The 16,399-nt window shown below is 45.5% G+C and overlaps 1 protein-coding gene across 1 annotated transcript in view; it reads left to right on the top strand.

Moving 5' to 3' along the window:
- LOC147727413 (maestro heat-like repeat-containing protein family member 1) overlaps positions 1 to 16,399 on the top strand; it is a 156,260-nt gene that overhangs the window by 14,189 nt on the left and 125,672 nt on the right. The window contains exon 3 of the mRNA XM_086963627.1: positions 2,369 to 2,496. Within this exon, the coding sequence (XP_086819753.1) occupies positions 2,369 to 2,496 (128 nt within the window). The remainder of the gene's footprint in view (positions 1 to 2,368; positions 2,497 to 16,399) is intronic.

The following is a 16,399-nucleotide window of genomic DNA, read 5'->3' as shown; positions in this document are numbered from 1 at the left end:
TGGCAATTTACAAAAAAGGGGCAGTTTTCACTGTTAAAAGAAAGTGTCCATGTTGCATTTTAAGCCATTTCCTGTCACGGGCACTAGGCCTACATACACAAGTGAAGTTCCATTTTTATCGGGAGACTTACAGTAACAGAATTGTAGAGGAACTGTTATTACCTATTGATTTTTGATGCATTTCTGCCTTCCAAATGAAAGACAATGTGGAAAAAGAAGTCATTTTGAAAAATGGCCCATAATTCTCATGCCAGTATGGATACTAACAATTTCGTAAATGCGCAAATATCTACTGTTTCTAAACTCTGGGGCAGATTTGCAACTTCTGGCACATCTCTACTAATCAGTAGGGATGGGCCAGAACAATTGCAACAAGCCAAACCAACCATTGCGCCACCAATGATGCGCCGCAAAATGCAGCGCACCCTGGCGCCCCAGATGGTCAGATGCGTGTGCATCCCCCGGCGGAAAGGCAGCATATTGCTGGAGTCGAGTCTTAAGAGCGACGCAGCTCCAGCAAGGCTCGGGGTACCCCTATGCCCAACATGCTGCGTCAATCCTTACGCCTGCTTCAAGCAGGTGCAGGGTTTGGACGCAGCGTGGCCGTAAATGTTACTGAGGCGTTCCTGCACCGGAACGCCCCCCATGCCAGAACGCCCTCATGTAGTGCCGGGCTTTACAATGTGACGCATTTCCCTAGATGCGTCATGTTGTATATACCCATCAGCATGGCGCTGGCTTTGCTCCTCTGCTGCGCAACAATGGCGCAAATGTGGCGTACGGGGCTTGTAAATCTGCCCCTGTATATTTTGTTCCAATTTCAGAAATACATAGGTGTCTTTCGTACCGATTTTTCCATGTATGTATTTTCCCAAATGAATTGCTATATACCAGGTACATAAAAAAAAAACATTGCAAGACCCTGCTCAGTTATTGGCTCTGGGTTCGTCGGGTTCTTGGTGAACCTACAAGTCCTATGTATCCCCACAACCAGAAAGGTCCAGCGGATGTAACAGTATATTGTTTTCAAACAGCTGTTATAATTAGTTACAGGTTAAAACGTTGACACAAATGGCTGTTTTTTTCCACTAGTTTTCAATCTTTCCTATATTCAACGGTTAGTCTCTACAAGGAAACCTTGAAGGATCTACACAAATGACACCTTGCTGAATTCAGAATTTTGTCCACTTATCTAAAATGTATAGCTTTCCAGGAACCATAATTGCTTTCATACCCATTTCTACCATTAACAGGAAAGAGGTTGAAAGCACAAAAAATACCAAAATTAGGCTATGTCCCAGAAAAATGCCAAAACTGTGTAAAACATTTTAGTTTTCTGACAAAAGTCCGCTTGTCTCTGAAAGCTGGGAAGATGGTGATTTCAGCATCACAACCCCTTTTTTGGTACCATTTGCAGGGAAAAAATCAGACGCTTTCATCTGTAGCCCATTTTTCCCCCAAAAAACTAAATTTTGCTGTATTTTGGCTAACTTCTGGGTCCCCTCAAAGGGAATCCAAAAACCCGGGGCACCTTTCGAACTCCCATGATGTTGGAAAAAAAGGAGGCAGATTTGGCATTCATAACGTATGTGGTCAAAATATTACAGGGGCCAAAGCGCGAACTACCCCAATTAGCCAAATAAAAAGGCTTAGCATAGGGGGGGCCTAGCAGCGAGGGGTTAAAGCATAAAATATCCTTTCAAAGCTGACAACCAGGAATGCATGTGCATCCACAGAAGTCATCTAAAAATAATTAGAAAATCCAATATGGTTCAGGTTTAGGGTTGCCACCTAATTTGCTCCCTAGCAGTGCCACCATCATTTTAATGTCTCGGTTGAAATAAAAATAAGCAAAATCACCTAATGCAGGAGTTTTAAGCCCTTATCTGTGTTCTAGACTTGAGAAAATCATCCATGACAAATAATTCATGTAAACTAAGACAGAAGAGCCATTTTACAAATGAATACATATGATTTTGTTTAAAGTCCTATTTTGGGCCTTTACAGGCTCTTAAACCAACAACAAATGGCGAAATTTTTCTTTTGAAAAGGTGGCAAACCTATTTAGGGGTTAAGATCTATTAGCTTTGCCGATGTTATTTTTACCAGTAGTTCATAAGCACATATATCAAGAGCATAACACTTGAATTCCATATGTAATCAATCCATAAGAAATTAACATACAACACAATTTCCGCAAGAACAAATGCATCATGGACATCTGTCCTTTCTTGAAAAATGTATGCAGATTGTGCTGCGAGTTAAGAATGTCTTATGATACTCTTTTCTAAATGACTAAAGAATGTTGAACAACATCTGTCTGGACAATATTCATACATGTGTCTATTTCTTGGGGTTGTCATTACAGTTCGACTGATGGAATCGATCCGGCGCTTGGACATAGAAACCCTTATGGGTTTTTTGGATACGTCTGCTTCTGTCGAACCAGATGAGACCATTTTATCTTGCTGTAAAATCCTGGAACATCGAAAAAAGGTATCTGTCAGTCTCCATTACTTTAGATGGCATTCAAGGCAATGAGAGGCAGTGAGGTTTAGCTACATATGTGGTTGTCTAACATTGTGGTATATTGTAGTGTTGTATTGTGACGTGTGCTTTACTGTACTGTAAAGGACTGTGTAGTGTGAAGTATTGCTCTAATATGTTAGGTTGTATTGGGTTGCAGTGCAGAGCAGTGCTGTAGTGTACAGTATAAATAAGTTATAGTGCGATAATGCAGTGTTATATCATATGTTTGCAGTGTATTGTAGTCTTGTACAGTTTAGCAGTGACCTGCTTTACAGTAGTGCAGCTTTGTGTGTGTTATGGTGTAGTGTTGTAGCATGGTGCAATGATGTATTGTAGTGTATTACCATGCTGTGTTGTGTTGCAAGTACCTGGAATGACATATTTTCATCTAAAGCATCCATTAAATATGTATATTGATATTGCACTTCTTGGAGGAATCATTGGGGAATACAGAATTTGCTTCAGCGATTGTGGGAGACAATGGTGGACACTATTCCCTTACTGTTACATGTCATGGCAAAGTCACTGGAGTGAAGAAAGTACAGTTACACTGATAGTTTACTGTCAAAATACTTCAGTTCTTAGGTGTGCAACCTAGAACCATTAAGACTGGATCCTGCCAGGTATTCAAGATCTTCCTATAAAACAAATATACATAACACAATCGAAATGAAGATCATTCCAACACTCTGTGGTCAATCCAGAAATCTATCCTGAAACTTGCCTTGCGAGGCCTTTGTGAAACCCCCTGATCATGATTAAAACTAATATGTGAATAGAAATGTCTCATCTTTAGCTATTTTAGACCCAACAATGTTATGTTGAGTGTCATATAAAGGAGAAAATTATGAAAGAGCAAGCATTCATGGCTCGTTCCCACTCTGGGTATGGACAGTTGAAAAAAATAAAGAAATAGGGCACCAGGAAAAGGTTAATAATTACCAATGCAAAAACAATGAGGGACCTATTCACAAAAGTACATTTACACACATGTGTACATTTACTCTTAGACTTTGCAGTAACTTTACTGCTTTTGCCACAGCACAATTTCCCTAAGCGTATATACATATACAACCATTCTCCTTAGTAGCAAAGATTGGCCAGAGACACTATCATTGCTTGAAATCTGCAGAGGTGGTTTACTACAAGTGATGACTCCACACACTAAATTTATTTATTTAATATAACATACGTGCTTTAGAAATTGGGTAAATTAATACATAGATTAGGAGACAATTATTTATTTAAATCATGATAGTTGATTCTGTAAACTGTACGTGCAATCATGTTTTTATTGTGAAGTTTATGGTAAATGGCAAATCTATTCCGATTTATTAAGAAACATTAACATTAACATTAAATATTAATCATATGCAACACAAAAGATTATGTATTCTATGTCTGCATGTGAGTACAAAATGGCCGCCACGTTTTTAATCTTTTGAGAATGATTTGAATGGCAGTTCTCTGTTTATGTATATGCTTTAAGATTCTGCCAATCATAATGCGTTGTTTTTAGATTTAACACATTTTGTCACTATGGGTAGCTGACATTGACAAAGGCCAGGGAGCCGAAAAGTGTTGCCAGCTGTAGTTTGCACGTAAAATTGAAAATGAAATATCAAAAAACAAGAAGCCTTGAGTGACCAGCGTCTTTCTGAGGGAAAACAACATATATATATATATCACACGTCATCAAGGCAAGTCGCCGAAATGCGTTGTGTGAATTAACCGAAGATTTAATGCTATTGGATTGTTCTTGTGGTTCCTGAGAGCGTACAAGTTATCGTTATCTCTTTTGGACATATATATATATATATATATATATGAATAAATCCTGCGCGGCCGCAGCGTCTTGAATCACGCAGTAGTCATCAGAACAGGACACGGACCCAATTCTCGTGCTCAATTATATTTTATTCGCCCAAGTTGTCAGAGACGCGTTTCGCAGCGCGAACGCTGCTTGATCACTCCCTTGTGGGTTGGAGTGAAATTCACCTGTTTTCATTCACCCTGCTTTGCTGCTGCAATACCGTGGGACACGCACGCATGCCTGGATAGCGTCACTCCCCTTCTGCCTTTGATGCCGCGACACCTGCCAGGTGCCCGAAAGGTCGTGGTACACGTAGGGCCAATTCCGCGACCGGGACGGCCGCTAAAAATCCATCAAATCCAGGAACCCAACTTGGAATGGCCACTCAGAAGCTTCGTGAAAAGACGTTTCTTTATTGCAGCATGCCAGTGAGAAAATTCAGGGAAAACACTTCAAAGTAAAGTTCACCAATCGCGTTTCGAGAGTCACAGGCTCTTTTCGTCAGTGGCTGAGTGTAATGAAACGAAGTTCACATTGTCAATTCTTTAAAACACCCTCAATGGGCGTGGCCGCGCACGGCCTCCTGGGTGTTGTAGTGTTCATGATAATATCCAAGTGGATGCGCCCTTCGTACCTTTTGCACACAATGAATCCCTTGTGGGTTGGAGTAAAATTCACCTGTTTTCGCAGAGTGGGCGGGTCCAACATACGCAACATCCGCGTAAGAATATAAAAAATTAGCCCACGCCTTAGGCGTGGTTCTCTTCTGCAAAGACAACAGACTCTGCCACAGCGCAGGGCCGCACCCTGCCACGTTGCTGCTGCCATGACCACATGCCTCCTCGATACAGGCCCATTGCGAGCTCAGCCCCAAAACACCGCAGATTTATGTCTGTATCGACTACTGCCTTTGATCTACACTGTGGATAGCAGGGTTCACAACTTGAATTCAGATTTGGATCTACACTACGCACAGCATTGAAGTTCTCCTTCATTTATGTAAGGCAGAGACAATTCTAGTCTATGTCCTCAGACTTTGTTAAAATAAGTGATACAAATTTGTCGACGGTATCTGTGCTGAGTACTGCCTTCGATCTACAGTTTGGTCAGTAGAGTTGACAACTTGATACCAGTTGCTCATCAGCACTACAGAGAACATTGAATTCAGTCTTGATTTATTTAAAGCAGAGACAACTGTACTATGTCCTCAGATTTTGTCAAAGTATGAACAGTAGGAAATTCAGCCTTCATTTATTTAATGCAGAGACAATTCTACTATATGTCTTCAGATTTTGTTTAAATAAGTGACAAAAAGCATTCCTCCATGTCTGTGTCAACAGCTGCCTTTGATCTACACTACGGACAGCAGGGTTCACAACTTGAATTCAGCTTTCCATCTAAATTACCGACAACATTCAAGTTAGCCTTGATTTTAAGGCAGAGACAATTTTGTTAATGGATGCCACAAAAACATTCCTCAATGTCTGTACTAAGTGCTGCCTTCAAATATGCACTACGATCAACAGAGTTTACTACTTGATACTAGAAGCGCATCAGCACTACAGACAACATTAAATTCATCGTCAATTTATTTAAGGCAGAGACAATTGTACTGTGTCCTCAGATTTTGTTAATGTATCGTACAAATCATTTGTCGATATCTGTGCTGAGTACTGCCTTCGATCTCCAGTGCGGTCAGCAGGGTTCACAACTTCAATTCAGCTTTGAATCTATACTACGGACAGCATGACATTTAGCCTTGATTTATTTAAGGTAGAGATAATTGTACTTTTTGTCCTCACATTGTGTTAAAGGATATGACAAAAAGAATTTCTTGATGTTTGTGATGACTACTGCCTTCGATCTACATTGTGAGTTTTCACGATTCAGGTGGAATGGCGATTACAAAAGACGCATTCTAGTAGGCAAGAGACATTGTACCAGTGCGACCCGCCTGAACCACGAATCATCGCAGCTTGCGCACACGCTGAGTTCTTCAGGTACGGCTAACTCACTGCACCACAAGTCATCTCCCCGTGGCCTTATTAAGGCAGAATTCACTAGGCAAAAAACATTGCTCCCACTGCGGCCTGCCCGAACCATGCATCATCGCAGGTTATGTACACACTCAGTGCCAAAGCTACTTCATACTCAGAGCACCAAAATTCATCGCCACGTGACCGTATTGTGTCAGATGTCTTATTTGCGAGAAAACATATAGTTTTGGGAGATCTACTGCAACTTACTCCTGTAAAAGGACAACCAGTATGTATGAGAAAACTTGATTGTAAAGACTTCGCTACCAGTGCATCCTGCTCGGAGCACGCATCATCGTAGGCTCCACAGAACTTTGTTGCTTCAGGTGCCACTAACTCTGTGCACCACTTATCATCGCTGGCTGCACACACTAAATTACCAATACTGTGCAGCTCTAATCAACTCCTCGCAGTCATCGGCTCTTGCTAACCGCTGCCTTCTGAATAGACTGCGGTCATCAGAGCTCATAATTAATTACACTGTTGATTTATTATTTGCAGAGTACAATACCAAACTAAGCATAACATTTATCAAAACCTATACAATATCCCTTTATTATGCTTCCTTTAAGAACTACTTTTATATCTCTTATAGATTTAGGTGAATAATAAAATTCACGCTGCAAGTGCAAAGGCAGACTTAATGATACTCTACACTGTGGACAGCATAGGTCACAATTTGAACCTCACTTTTTCTTCATTGAAAACCCAAATTTCGTTTTTGGAGACAAAAATGTCTACTCCACTGGAAGAATCATCTAATTCTGAACATTTTGTTGCCAAAGAATTGATTACCATCCATGGTACTTTTTTCCCCTCAAAGTACATGCAGTCCAGTATGCAACAGTCAATGCTTTGAGTGCAGCCCGTTCAGACCACGCATAATCGCAGGATGAGCACATGCTAAACACCAGACGTACCACTAACTCACTACACCATAAATAATCACCACAAGGCTATTTTAAGGCAAAATTCAGGAGTCAAAAAAACCTTGGGGCATATTACCAAGCAATAGCGATAATTATCGCTATTGCTTGGTTAGAGACAAAAATTTGCCGCAGCGCTGCGGCGATTTTTACCGCAAATAAACCTTGGTATTACCAAGGTTTAACGCAAATGCGGTAAAAATCGCCGCAAAGCATGAATATCGCTGAAAAGTCAGCGATATTCATGCATTAGCGAGCTAATGCTCTTAGCCATGTTATCCACCTCCCATTGGATAACATGGCTAAGAACTGCTCAGGGCAGGTGTTAGCTTTTGGAGATATTCCCGCTTAGCGCGAATATCTCCAAAAGTTGGTAATAGGAGATAGCGATGTTAGCAACTGTTTCCAGTCGCTAACATCTTGGCACGCCCACTTTGCATCTCATTAGTGATAAATATCACTGACATGCAAAGTGGGGCCCAAGATGGTCGCTATCTCCTACTAGCTGTCGATAACTGGTGTTAGCGGCAGCTAGGTAATAGGGAGATAATTTTATCTCCCCTTTCTTGGCTTTTAAAGCCAAAAAAGGGAAGATAAACCCCCTTGATAATATGCCCCCTTATCCCCAGTGCGGTCTGCCCGGACCACGTATGATCACAGGTTATGTACACACTCAGTCCCAAAGGTACTACTAACTCAGTGCACCATAATTCATTGCCACATACCCGTATTCTGTCAGAATTCAAATGATTATTTATTAATTATTTATAAAGTGCAGTACCAAACAAAGTAATGTCCTTCAAACCTACACAAAATTGCATTGTGGCCTTACTAAGGCAGAATTCACAAGACCAAAAAAACATTACTATCAGTACGACCTACCCAGACCACACATCATCGCAGCTCCACAGAACCTTGTTGCTTCAGGTGGTACCACTAACTCAGTGCAAACCAAACTAAGTATAACACCTATCAAACCCTACACAATAGCCCTTTAGTATGCTTCCTTCAAAAATGTATTTCATATCACTTATAGATTTAGTTGAATAATAACATTTACGCTGCATACATGTTCTATTTTTCATTTCAATCATGATTGCAGATAATGCAGTCCACCCTAAGATCTACTCTGCGGACAGCAAGGTTTACAATCTGAATTCAGCTTTGCATCTACACTATAGACAGTAGGGAATTTAACCTTGTTTTATTTAATGCAGAGACAATTATATTGTATGCATTCAGATTTTGTTAAAATAAGTGAAAAGAATCATTGTTCTATAACTGTACTGACTACTGGCTTCTATGTAGACTGCGGACAGTAGGGTTCACAGCTTAAATTTTACTTTTGATCTACAGACAGCATTAAATTCAGCTCGATTAATTTAGAGCAGAGACAAAAAATAGTGCTTTTGCACTGCTAGTATGCGCAAGCACCTTCAATCCCTGCATCCTGTGAACTATGGTCACAAAAAATGTAGAAGATTTTGCCAAAATGAATCTCCACCACAGGCAATACCAAATACCTCTGGGGTATCACCTCAACATCGCCACCAGACATACGTCCCCAATTTGGGAAAGTTAGAATGCACTGCGTGTAGTGGAATCGTTTAATTTGTTATGGGGAGCAATCAGTACACCTAGTTTGCACAGCAATTGATAACCATCGATGCTAGTTCCCCCCCCAAAGTTCATATAGTCCAGTATGCAACAGTGAATGGTTTGAGTGCAGCCCACTCAGACAACACATCATCGCAGGGTGAGCACTCGGTAAACACCAGACATACCGCTAACTCAGTACACCGTAAATAATCACCATGTGCCCTTGTGAAGGCAAAATTCAATACTCAAAACACATATTGACCAGTGCATTCTGCCTGAACCACGCATCATCGCTGACTCCACACAAACGGCGCCTAGCTCAGAGCACCACAACTCATGAACCCTTTACGATAGAATCTTCTCTGTATTATTTCACATATAGTGATCCTACCTTTGTACAGCAGAATTCATAAACCGTTTATGATTGAATAACTGTGTATAATATCATGATTAGTATTCTACTTGTTACCAACAGCAACGTAATAAAATGGAGTTGAGCGCATGTACCTGTACCCACTTCAACTATCTGTCTGTGTCTGTGTATTTATTATGTGTTTTAAATGCAGCACCTGCGCCCTACCACATTATATTGTGCAAAAAAACAACGTATGCAATCATCTTACCTCTGCAAAAATAAAAACTTCAATTATATAACTTTCTCTCGCTCATTCTTCAAATACGAACGTACAAAGTGGATCATTACAATACTGCAAAGAAAATGTATAATCAATTTATAAGTGTGTGCTATTTATTGTTTGGTGTTTTTTTTAGTATATTTATATAGCGCGAAGTAGACCCAAAAATATATCAGCAATTTACATGAGCACCATATTTACAGTACATTTTCAGGCAGGCGTAGCTTACATCATTACTCTACAATAACAGGATGTGGAGGCAGCTCCCAGCCTCGAACGCTGATTTTCAGCACCAAGTTCGACAGTATATCCGAATGACCACATACGTATATATATATATATAATTTATTTTTTTTCATCTCAAATGCCCTTGAGCTTTGCAGAAGTCACACAATGCAGCTCCTACCATCCGGTCTGGAAACCTCGAGGCTGCTTGCAGCTTTTTGCATACATTTCTTTTTTCGATTCCCTTCTTGATTCCCGACGCGTTTCGAGGCTTGGAAAGAAACCTTTTCTCTCCGTGTAAGCATGCAGCCCCATGGCTAAAAGAAGCCTGCGGTCTTGCAATCCAACCTACTTAAGGATTCAAATAAACTTATGTTGGACCTAGAATTGCTAAGCCACCTAGGGTAGCCTGGCCTAGGGTAAGACAGTCACTAAATAGAGGCACATGTGTAAAGGTTGCTCACTGCCCAGCAGTAAATAAATGCACATCCACACAAAAACGACGCTACACCAATCTTTTGTGGAAAAATGCGAATTGCTTTATAAAAGTTCTTTACTCTTCTTGGTTTCCAATTCCTACTATCATATGTATCAAGTCCACAATATCTCCTTTCTTTTCTATATGTTACATGTAAACTTTTACATTCTCCAACAGATCATGTGAAATAGTACAGTACACCAATTAACACTGTTTAATCCTCCCTTTGAATTTAGGCTCTTGTCAGATATTTAAATCCTCCTCACAGACATTTCATTTCAGGGAAACAGACTGGCATAACCATTCCCCACTTCAGATTATCGACTTTTTAGGCAACCCCCTTTACAGTACTAGCTGAGGATGGTTCCCTACACCAGTGGCTGAAAGAGAAGGTACAATTTAACTTACATAGGCTTCTGACACCTCCAACCCCCCCCCCCTTCGCAGAAGCAGAATATAGGTTATCTCAACTGGCTTATCAAGAGCCTACTACCCAGCAGGCCCCCTATTCCCCTTTTGAACACGGAAACCAGCCAGTGCTGCACTATTTCTTGGCTAATAGGCCAGGCAGGATGAAATGCTGCCCCAGTCCTCCTTTACCGGCAGGCGTTGGGTTTGTCCTGATTCTCCCTCCCCTCACCCTTCCCAGCTTGCTTGGCGGTGAAGTACTTAGTTCTTGGTTACCGGCCGCCCCCTTCCACTTCGGGTGAGTTCTCCATTGAAGCAGGGGCTTCCCTGCTCCCTCTCCTGTCAGGAGAGCAGGCGCCCTCCTGGGTGTGACACACGGCGCTCTCGCAGACTGGCAGACGCTCTACAGAGCTGCTCCTCCCGGATCTCTCCTCAGGTTGCCTTCGACGATTTTCCCCGCGATGGCGCTACCGCGCATGTGCGGGAGAGAAGCGGCCCAGGAGCGGAGTCTGCCCCGTACGCCTGAAGCTGGCAGTGGCTCTCCACCGGGCCTGCTCGATCCTAGGCCCCTCCTGTCAGGGAGAACAGGACTGGCTTGGCATATGCGCAGTAGCGCACGGCTTCAGGCTCGACCAGCCCCTTCCTTCTCAGACCAATTGCGCTGCCACAACAGCGCTATCGATTCCCCAGGTGTCCCGCCCACGGCGGACTCAGAACGAACAACACAGCCACCAGAGCCCCGACTCTCCTCTCCTTGTCCTCACGAGTGGGGGGGTGTATTCACTGGCTGCACTTCCAGTCACAGGTGAGAGGCCACAGTTTCACGAGGGCAGTAGTCTGCTTCGCCGCCCTAGAGTAGGGGGTTAGAGGTGAAGTCTCTCACTTTTGAGCCCCAATCCTCTATTCTCGGCAAGAACACGCTAACCCTCCATACTGGACAAGAGAAGGTGAAGGGGGGATTCTCACTTCCGTTCCCCACAGCAGGGATCTCCGCAGCTCCACCGTTAACTGGGATTAACCCCTTCACCTGACTTGCGGTAACTCTCTGTCCAGGGTCAGCAGGACGGGACTAACTTGGTTAGGTCAACAGGAATGGGGGGGGTGATTCCAATCAGGAGGCAACCCTTGAAAAGTAGTCCACCCTGTGAGGACCCTACCCCTTCCAGACCTCAGCCTTCACTCTAGCTGTTCCTCTCTGACAAGACAAAATGGCTTCCTGACCTCTGCCCTTATATAGCCTGTCCACACAGGGTCCAGTAGGGTCCAGAAGGTTCCAGAAGGTTCTAATGTTAATCTATGGGGCATTCTAAGGAATGGCAGTTGCGACAGTTGAAAGCCACCATTTTGTATATCTGGGTGAATTCCTGTCAGGAAAAGGCACCTAGGCCTGAGGTGAAAAACTATGAGGGCAAAAGAGCATCTATCCCCCAAGCCAACACAATAAAAATCTAGTGGACACAAAATGATAAAAAGGATATGAGGGGCAAAAAGGGGACAAAATAAATAATTAATAGGAGGGGCTATGCAAAAGGCCAGACAGGTCTAACACGCGTCCCCCCCAGCTGAAAGTGGGGAGAGATACCCAACCCCTTGGGAGTCCTCATCACTAAGGCGGAAATACCTAGAGAGACCGTCTGCATTGGCGTTGTCCACTCCAGGTCGATGTTCCACCCGGAAGTCCATTCCCTGTAGGGAGATGGACCATCTCAACAACTTGGGATTTTCCCCCTTCATCTGCATCAGCCAACGAAGGGGTCGGTGGTCTGTCTGAACCAGGAAATGCGAGTCAAACAGGTATGGCCGCAACTTCTTCAGAGCCCACACCACCGCAAAAGCTTCCCGCTCAATTGCACTCCACTTCTGTTCCCGGGGAAGCAGTCTCCTGGATAGGAAAACTACAGGCTGATCCAGGCCCTCTTCATTCAGTTGCGATAACACTGTCCCAATGCCATGTTCTGATGCATCTGTCTGGACAATGAACTCCTTGGAGAAGTCTGGGGCCCTCAGGACCGGTGCTGCACACATTGCCTGCTTCAGTTTTTCAAAAGCTTGCTGACAAGCCTCTATCCAAACTACCCGTTGAGGTTGTTTCTTTGAGGTAAGCTCTGTGAGGGGCGCTACAATAGTGCCATACCCCTTCACAAAGCGACGGTAGTAACCTGTGATACCTAGGAAAGCTCGGACCTCAGTCTGGGTCTTGGAGGGTTCCCAGGCCATGATTGCCTCAATCTTTGCCTGGAGGGACTGCACTGTTCCCCAACCCACCAAGTGTCCAAGGTACAAAACCGACCCCAGCCCAATCTGACATTTGCTGGCCTTGATTGTCAATCCAGCTTGTTTCAGGGCCTGGAGAACTGCTTGCAAATGTTGCAAATGGTCCTCCCAACTGCTGCTGACGACAGCAATGCCATCCAGGTAAGCAGCGGAGAAACCCTCCATTCCGGAGAGGACCTGATTCACCAGCCGCTGAAAAGTGGCAGGGGCATTCTTGAGCCCAAAGGGCATCACACAAAATTGGAAGTGTCCCTCAGGCGTGGAGAAGGCTGACCTTTCCTTTGCTCCATCTGTCAGGGAGATCTGCCAGTACCCCGAAGTGAGGTCAAAGGTACTTAGATATTGGGCAGCTCCCAGCCGGTCAATTAATTCATCCGCCCTAGGGATCGGATGAGCATCAGTTTTTGTAACTGAGTTCAGTCCCCGGTAATCCACACAGAACCTCAGTTCTGGAGTGGTGCCTGGTGGAGCGGCTTTTGGCACTAGAACCACCGGACTGGACCAGGGGCTGCTGGAAGGTTCTATAACTCCTAGCTCTAGCATCTTGGTAACCTCACCATGGATGCTAGCCTTCACCTTGTTGGACAGCCGGTAGGTCTTTGACTTCACTGGTGGGCTGTCCCCTGTGTCCACATCATGGGTACACAGGTGAGTCCTTCCCGGGACAAGGGATAACAACGTAGAGTACTGCTCCAGTATCTGGCGGCAGTCCTCCCGCTGTTCAGGAGTTAGGGATGGGGAGAGAATCACTCCCTCCACCGACCCATCCTTTTCTTGAGACGAGAACAAGTCTGGGAGAGGTTCGCTTTCCGCTTCCTCTCCCCCATCGGTCACCATCATTAAGATGACCACGGGCCTCTCATGGTGGGGTTTGAGTCGGTTAGCATGTAGCACCCGTAGGGGCTGTCGAGGGGTCTTAAGGTCCACCAGGTATGTGGCCTTACCCTTCTTTTCTAACACCTCAAAGGGGCCTGTCCAGCGATCCTGGAGGGCACTTAGCTCTCCAGGCACCATCACCCACACTTTCTGGCCAGGCTCCAACTCCACCGGGTGAGCGTTGTGGTCATACCACTCCTTCATTACTGCCTGGCTGGCCTCCAAGTTGTCAGAAGCTTGCTTCCACAACTTCGCCATTTGGCTCCTGAAGGCCAGCATGTAGCTCACCACATCCTGGGGAGGTTTCCTGGGAGACTTTTCCCATCCATCCTTCACCAGGCTGAGAGGACCGCGTACAGGGTGCCCATACAGAAGCTCAAAGGGGCTGAAGCCCACTCCCTTCTGCGGCACTTCCCTGTAGGAAAATAGCAAACAGGGTAGGAGGACGTCCCATTTCCTCCGCAGGCTTTCAGGCAGACTCCTGATCATGCCCTTTAAGGTCTTATTGAACCTTTCTACCAGTCCATTTGACTGGGGGTGATAAGGAGTGGTGAACCGGTAGGTCACTCCACACTCCTTCCACATAGCCCACATGTAGGCTGACATAAAGTTGGTCCCCCTGTCGGACACAACTTCTTTGGGGAAACCCACTCGGGTGAAGATCCCCATCAGGGCCCTAGCCACCACAGGTGCAGTGACAGTCCTCAGAGGAATTGCCTCTGGGTACCGTGTGGCATGATCCACCAGAACCAGGATAAACCTGTGACCAGCTGTTGTTGGTGGATCCAATGGCCCTACAATGTCGATGCCCACCCTTTCAAAGGGGGTGCTAACGACAGGAAGTGGTTCCAGGGGAGCTTTCAGCTTCACTTCTGTTTTCCCACTGGCTTGGCAGGATACACATGTCCGACAGTAGGTGTTAGACGCCACTTTCATCTGAGGCCAGTAAAAGTGGGGGACAAGCCGAGCAAAGGTCTTGTCCTGACCTAAGTGTACTGCCAAGGGTATTGCATGAGCCAATTCTAGCAGAAAGGCTCGGTACCGTTGCGGGACTACCAAGGCCCTTGATGAACCAGGTAAGGGTACCTTGGGTTCACTGTAGAGAAGTCCATCCTCCCAGTAAATGTGGTAGTGTCCCGCAACGTCCCCTGCTGCCTCGGCTTCAGCCTGTCGCCTCAGTCCCTCAAGGGTAGGGCACTCCTTCTGACCCTTACAGAACTCTTCTCTGGTAGGCCCTCCCTCCACATGCCACTCAGCAGGGATGGGCAGGTCCTCCAGAGAAACTACTTCCCCCTCCACAGACTCCTGGTCCACCACCGCAGGTGGCCGATCTGTCACATGGGGTGTGGAAGCCGAAGCAGGCTTCTCCTGTCTTCGAGTCTGTCCCTTTTTGGCAGGGTTGGGCCATTGTTCCAGGCTCCAACCCAGGCGAACTCCCTCTCCGGGCAGTCGCAGACCTGGTGCTTACACAGGCCCAGTCAGGTGTACCCAGCATCTTTGAATGCGTCCGGTATTCCACCTCTCTCCAAGCATTGTGCTCCATGTCATTCCCCAGCAGACGATCAACTGGCACGGCAGGGCTTATGGCAACTCGAAGTGAACCTGCAACCCCTTCCCACTCAAAGGGAACCTCGGCCACGGGGTAGTGGCCCATTCTGCCGTCAGCCATCGCGGCGGGGTGGAGTACATTGGGAATCACCTGCTCTGGAGACACCAATTGACTTCTTACCATAGTCATACTGGCTCCTGTATCTCTCAGAGCCTCCCCTCTCTGGCCATTGATGGTGATCCATTGCCCATTCTTAGTGATATTTGGGGGCACCTGGATCTTAGGAACCATCTCCCGTTCTCCCAGGGACACTAGGGTGACACCCGCCCACTCACCCCCCTTATCTAAGGGCAACTCCTCCCCGAGCGCTACACTAGCTACTCCCGGGGCTTTTCCTCCGGTGGGAGGGGGTGGTCTCTTTGGGCATCTGACATCTCCCTTATAATGTCCAACACCACCACACTCGAAGCAGTGGACAACCCTTGGCTGCTGGCTTTGGCAAGGATGAGGGTTTCTGGGCGGGTTAGCCTTAGGAGTGAAACCTGTTCCCTTTCCCTGGAAACTGTTTTGGGGACCTTTAGAGAACTCCCGCTTTTTATCTCCCCCCTCCTTCTTCTGGGGGGCGCCCTGTCCGGCCTTTTGGGAATCCCCTCCAGTCCCCTTTGAGGACACCCGGGTACTTGCCCAGATGTCCGCCTCCTCTGCAAGCTTCCGGGGGTTGGTCAGCTTGCTATCCACCAGGTGTTGGCGCAGCTCGGGAAAACATTTCTCGAGTAGATGCTCTTTAAGAAAAAGATCATACTACCCCTCAAAATCCTTCACCTCACTGCCCTGTACCCAGCCCTCCAATGCCTTCCATGCATAATCCAGGAAATCCACCCAGTTCTGGGTGCTTAACTTGTGGCTCCCCCTAAACTTTTGGCGATACTTCTCCGGGGTTAGCCCAAACTTCCTGATCAATGCTAACTTCATGGTGGGGTAGTTGGTCTGCTCCTCCGGTTTTAAGGCTAACAAGGTGTCTCGACCAGTAGGAGGCATATACTTGTACAAC

The sequence above is a fragment of the Lissotriton vulgaris genome, chromosome 3_1, assembly GCF_964263255.1.
Source record: "Lissotriton vulgaris chromosome 3_1, aLisVul1.2, whole genome shotgun sequence".
NCBI lineage: Eukaryota > Metazoa > Chordata > Amphibia > Caudata > Salamandridae > Lissotriton > Lissotriton vulgaris.
Note: the sequence above shows the minus strand (reverse complement) of the source record. Positions and strands in the feature narration are given on the sequence as shown.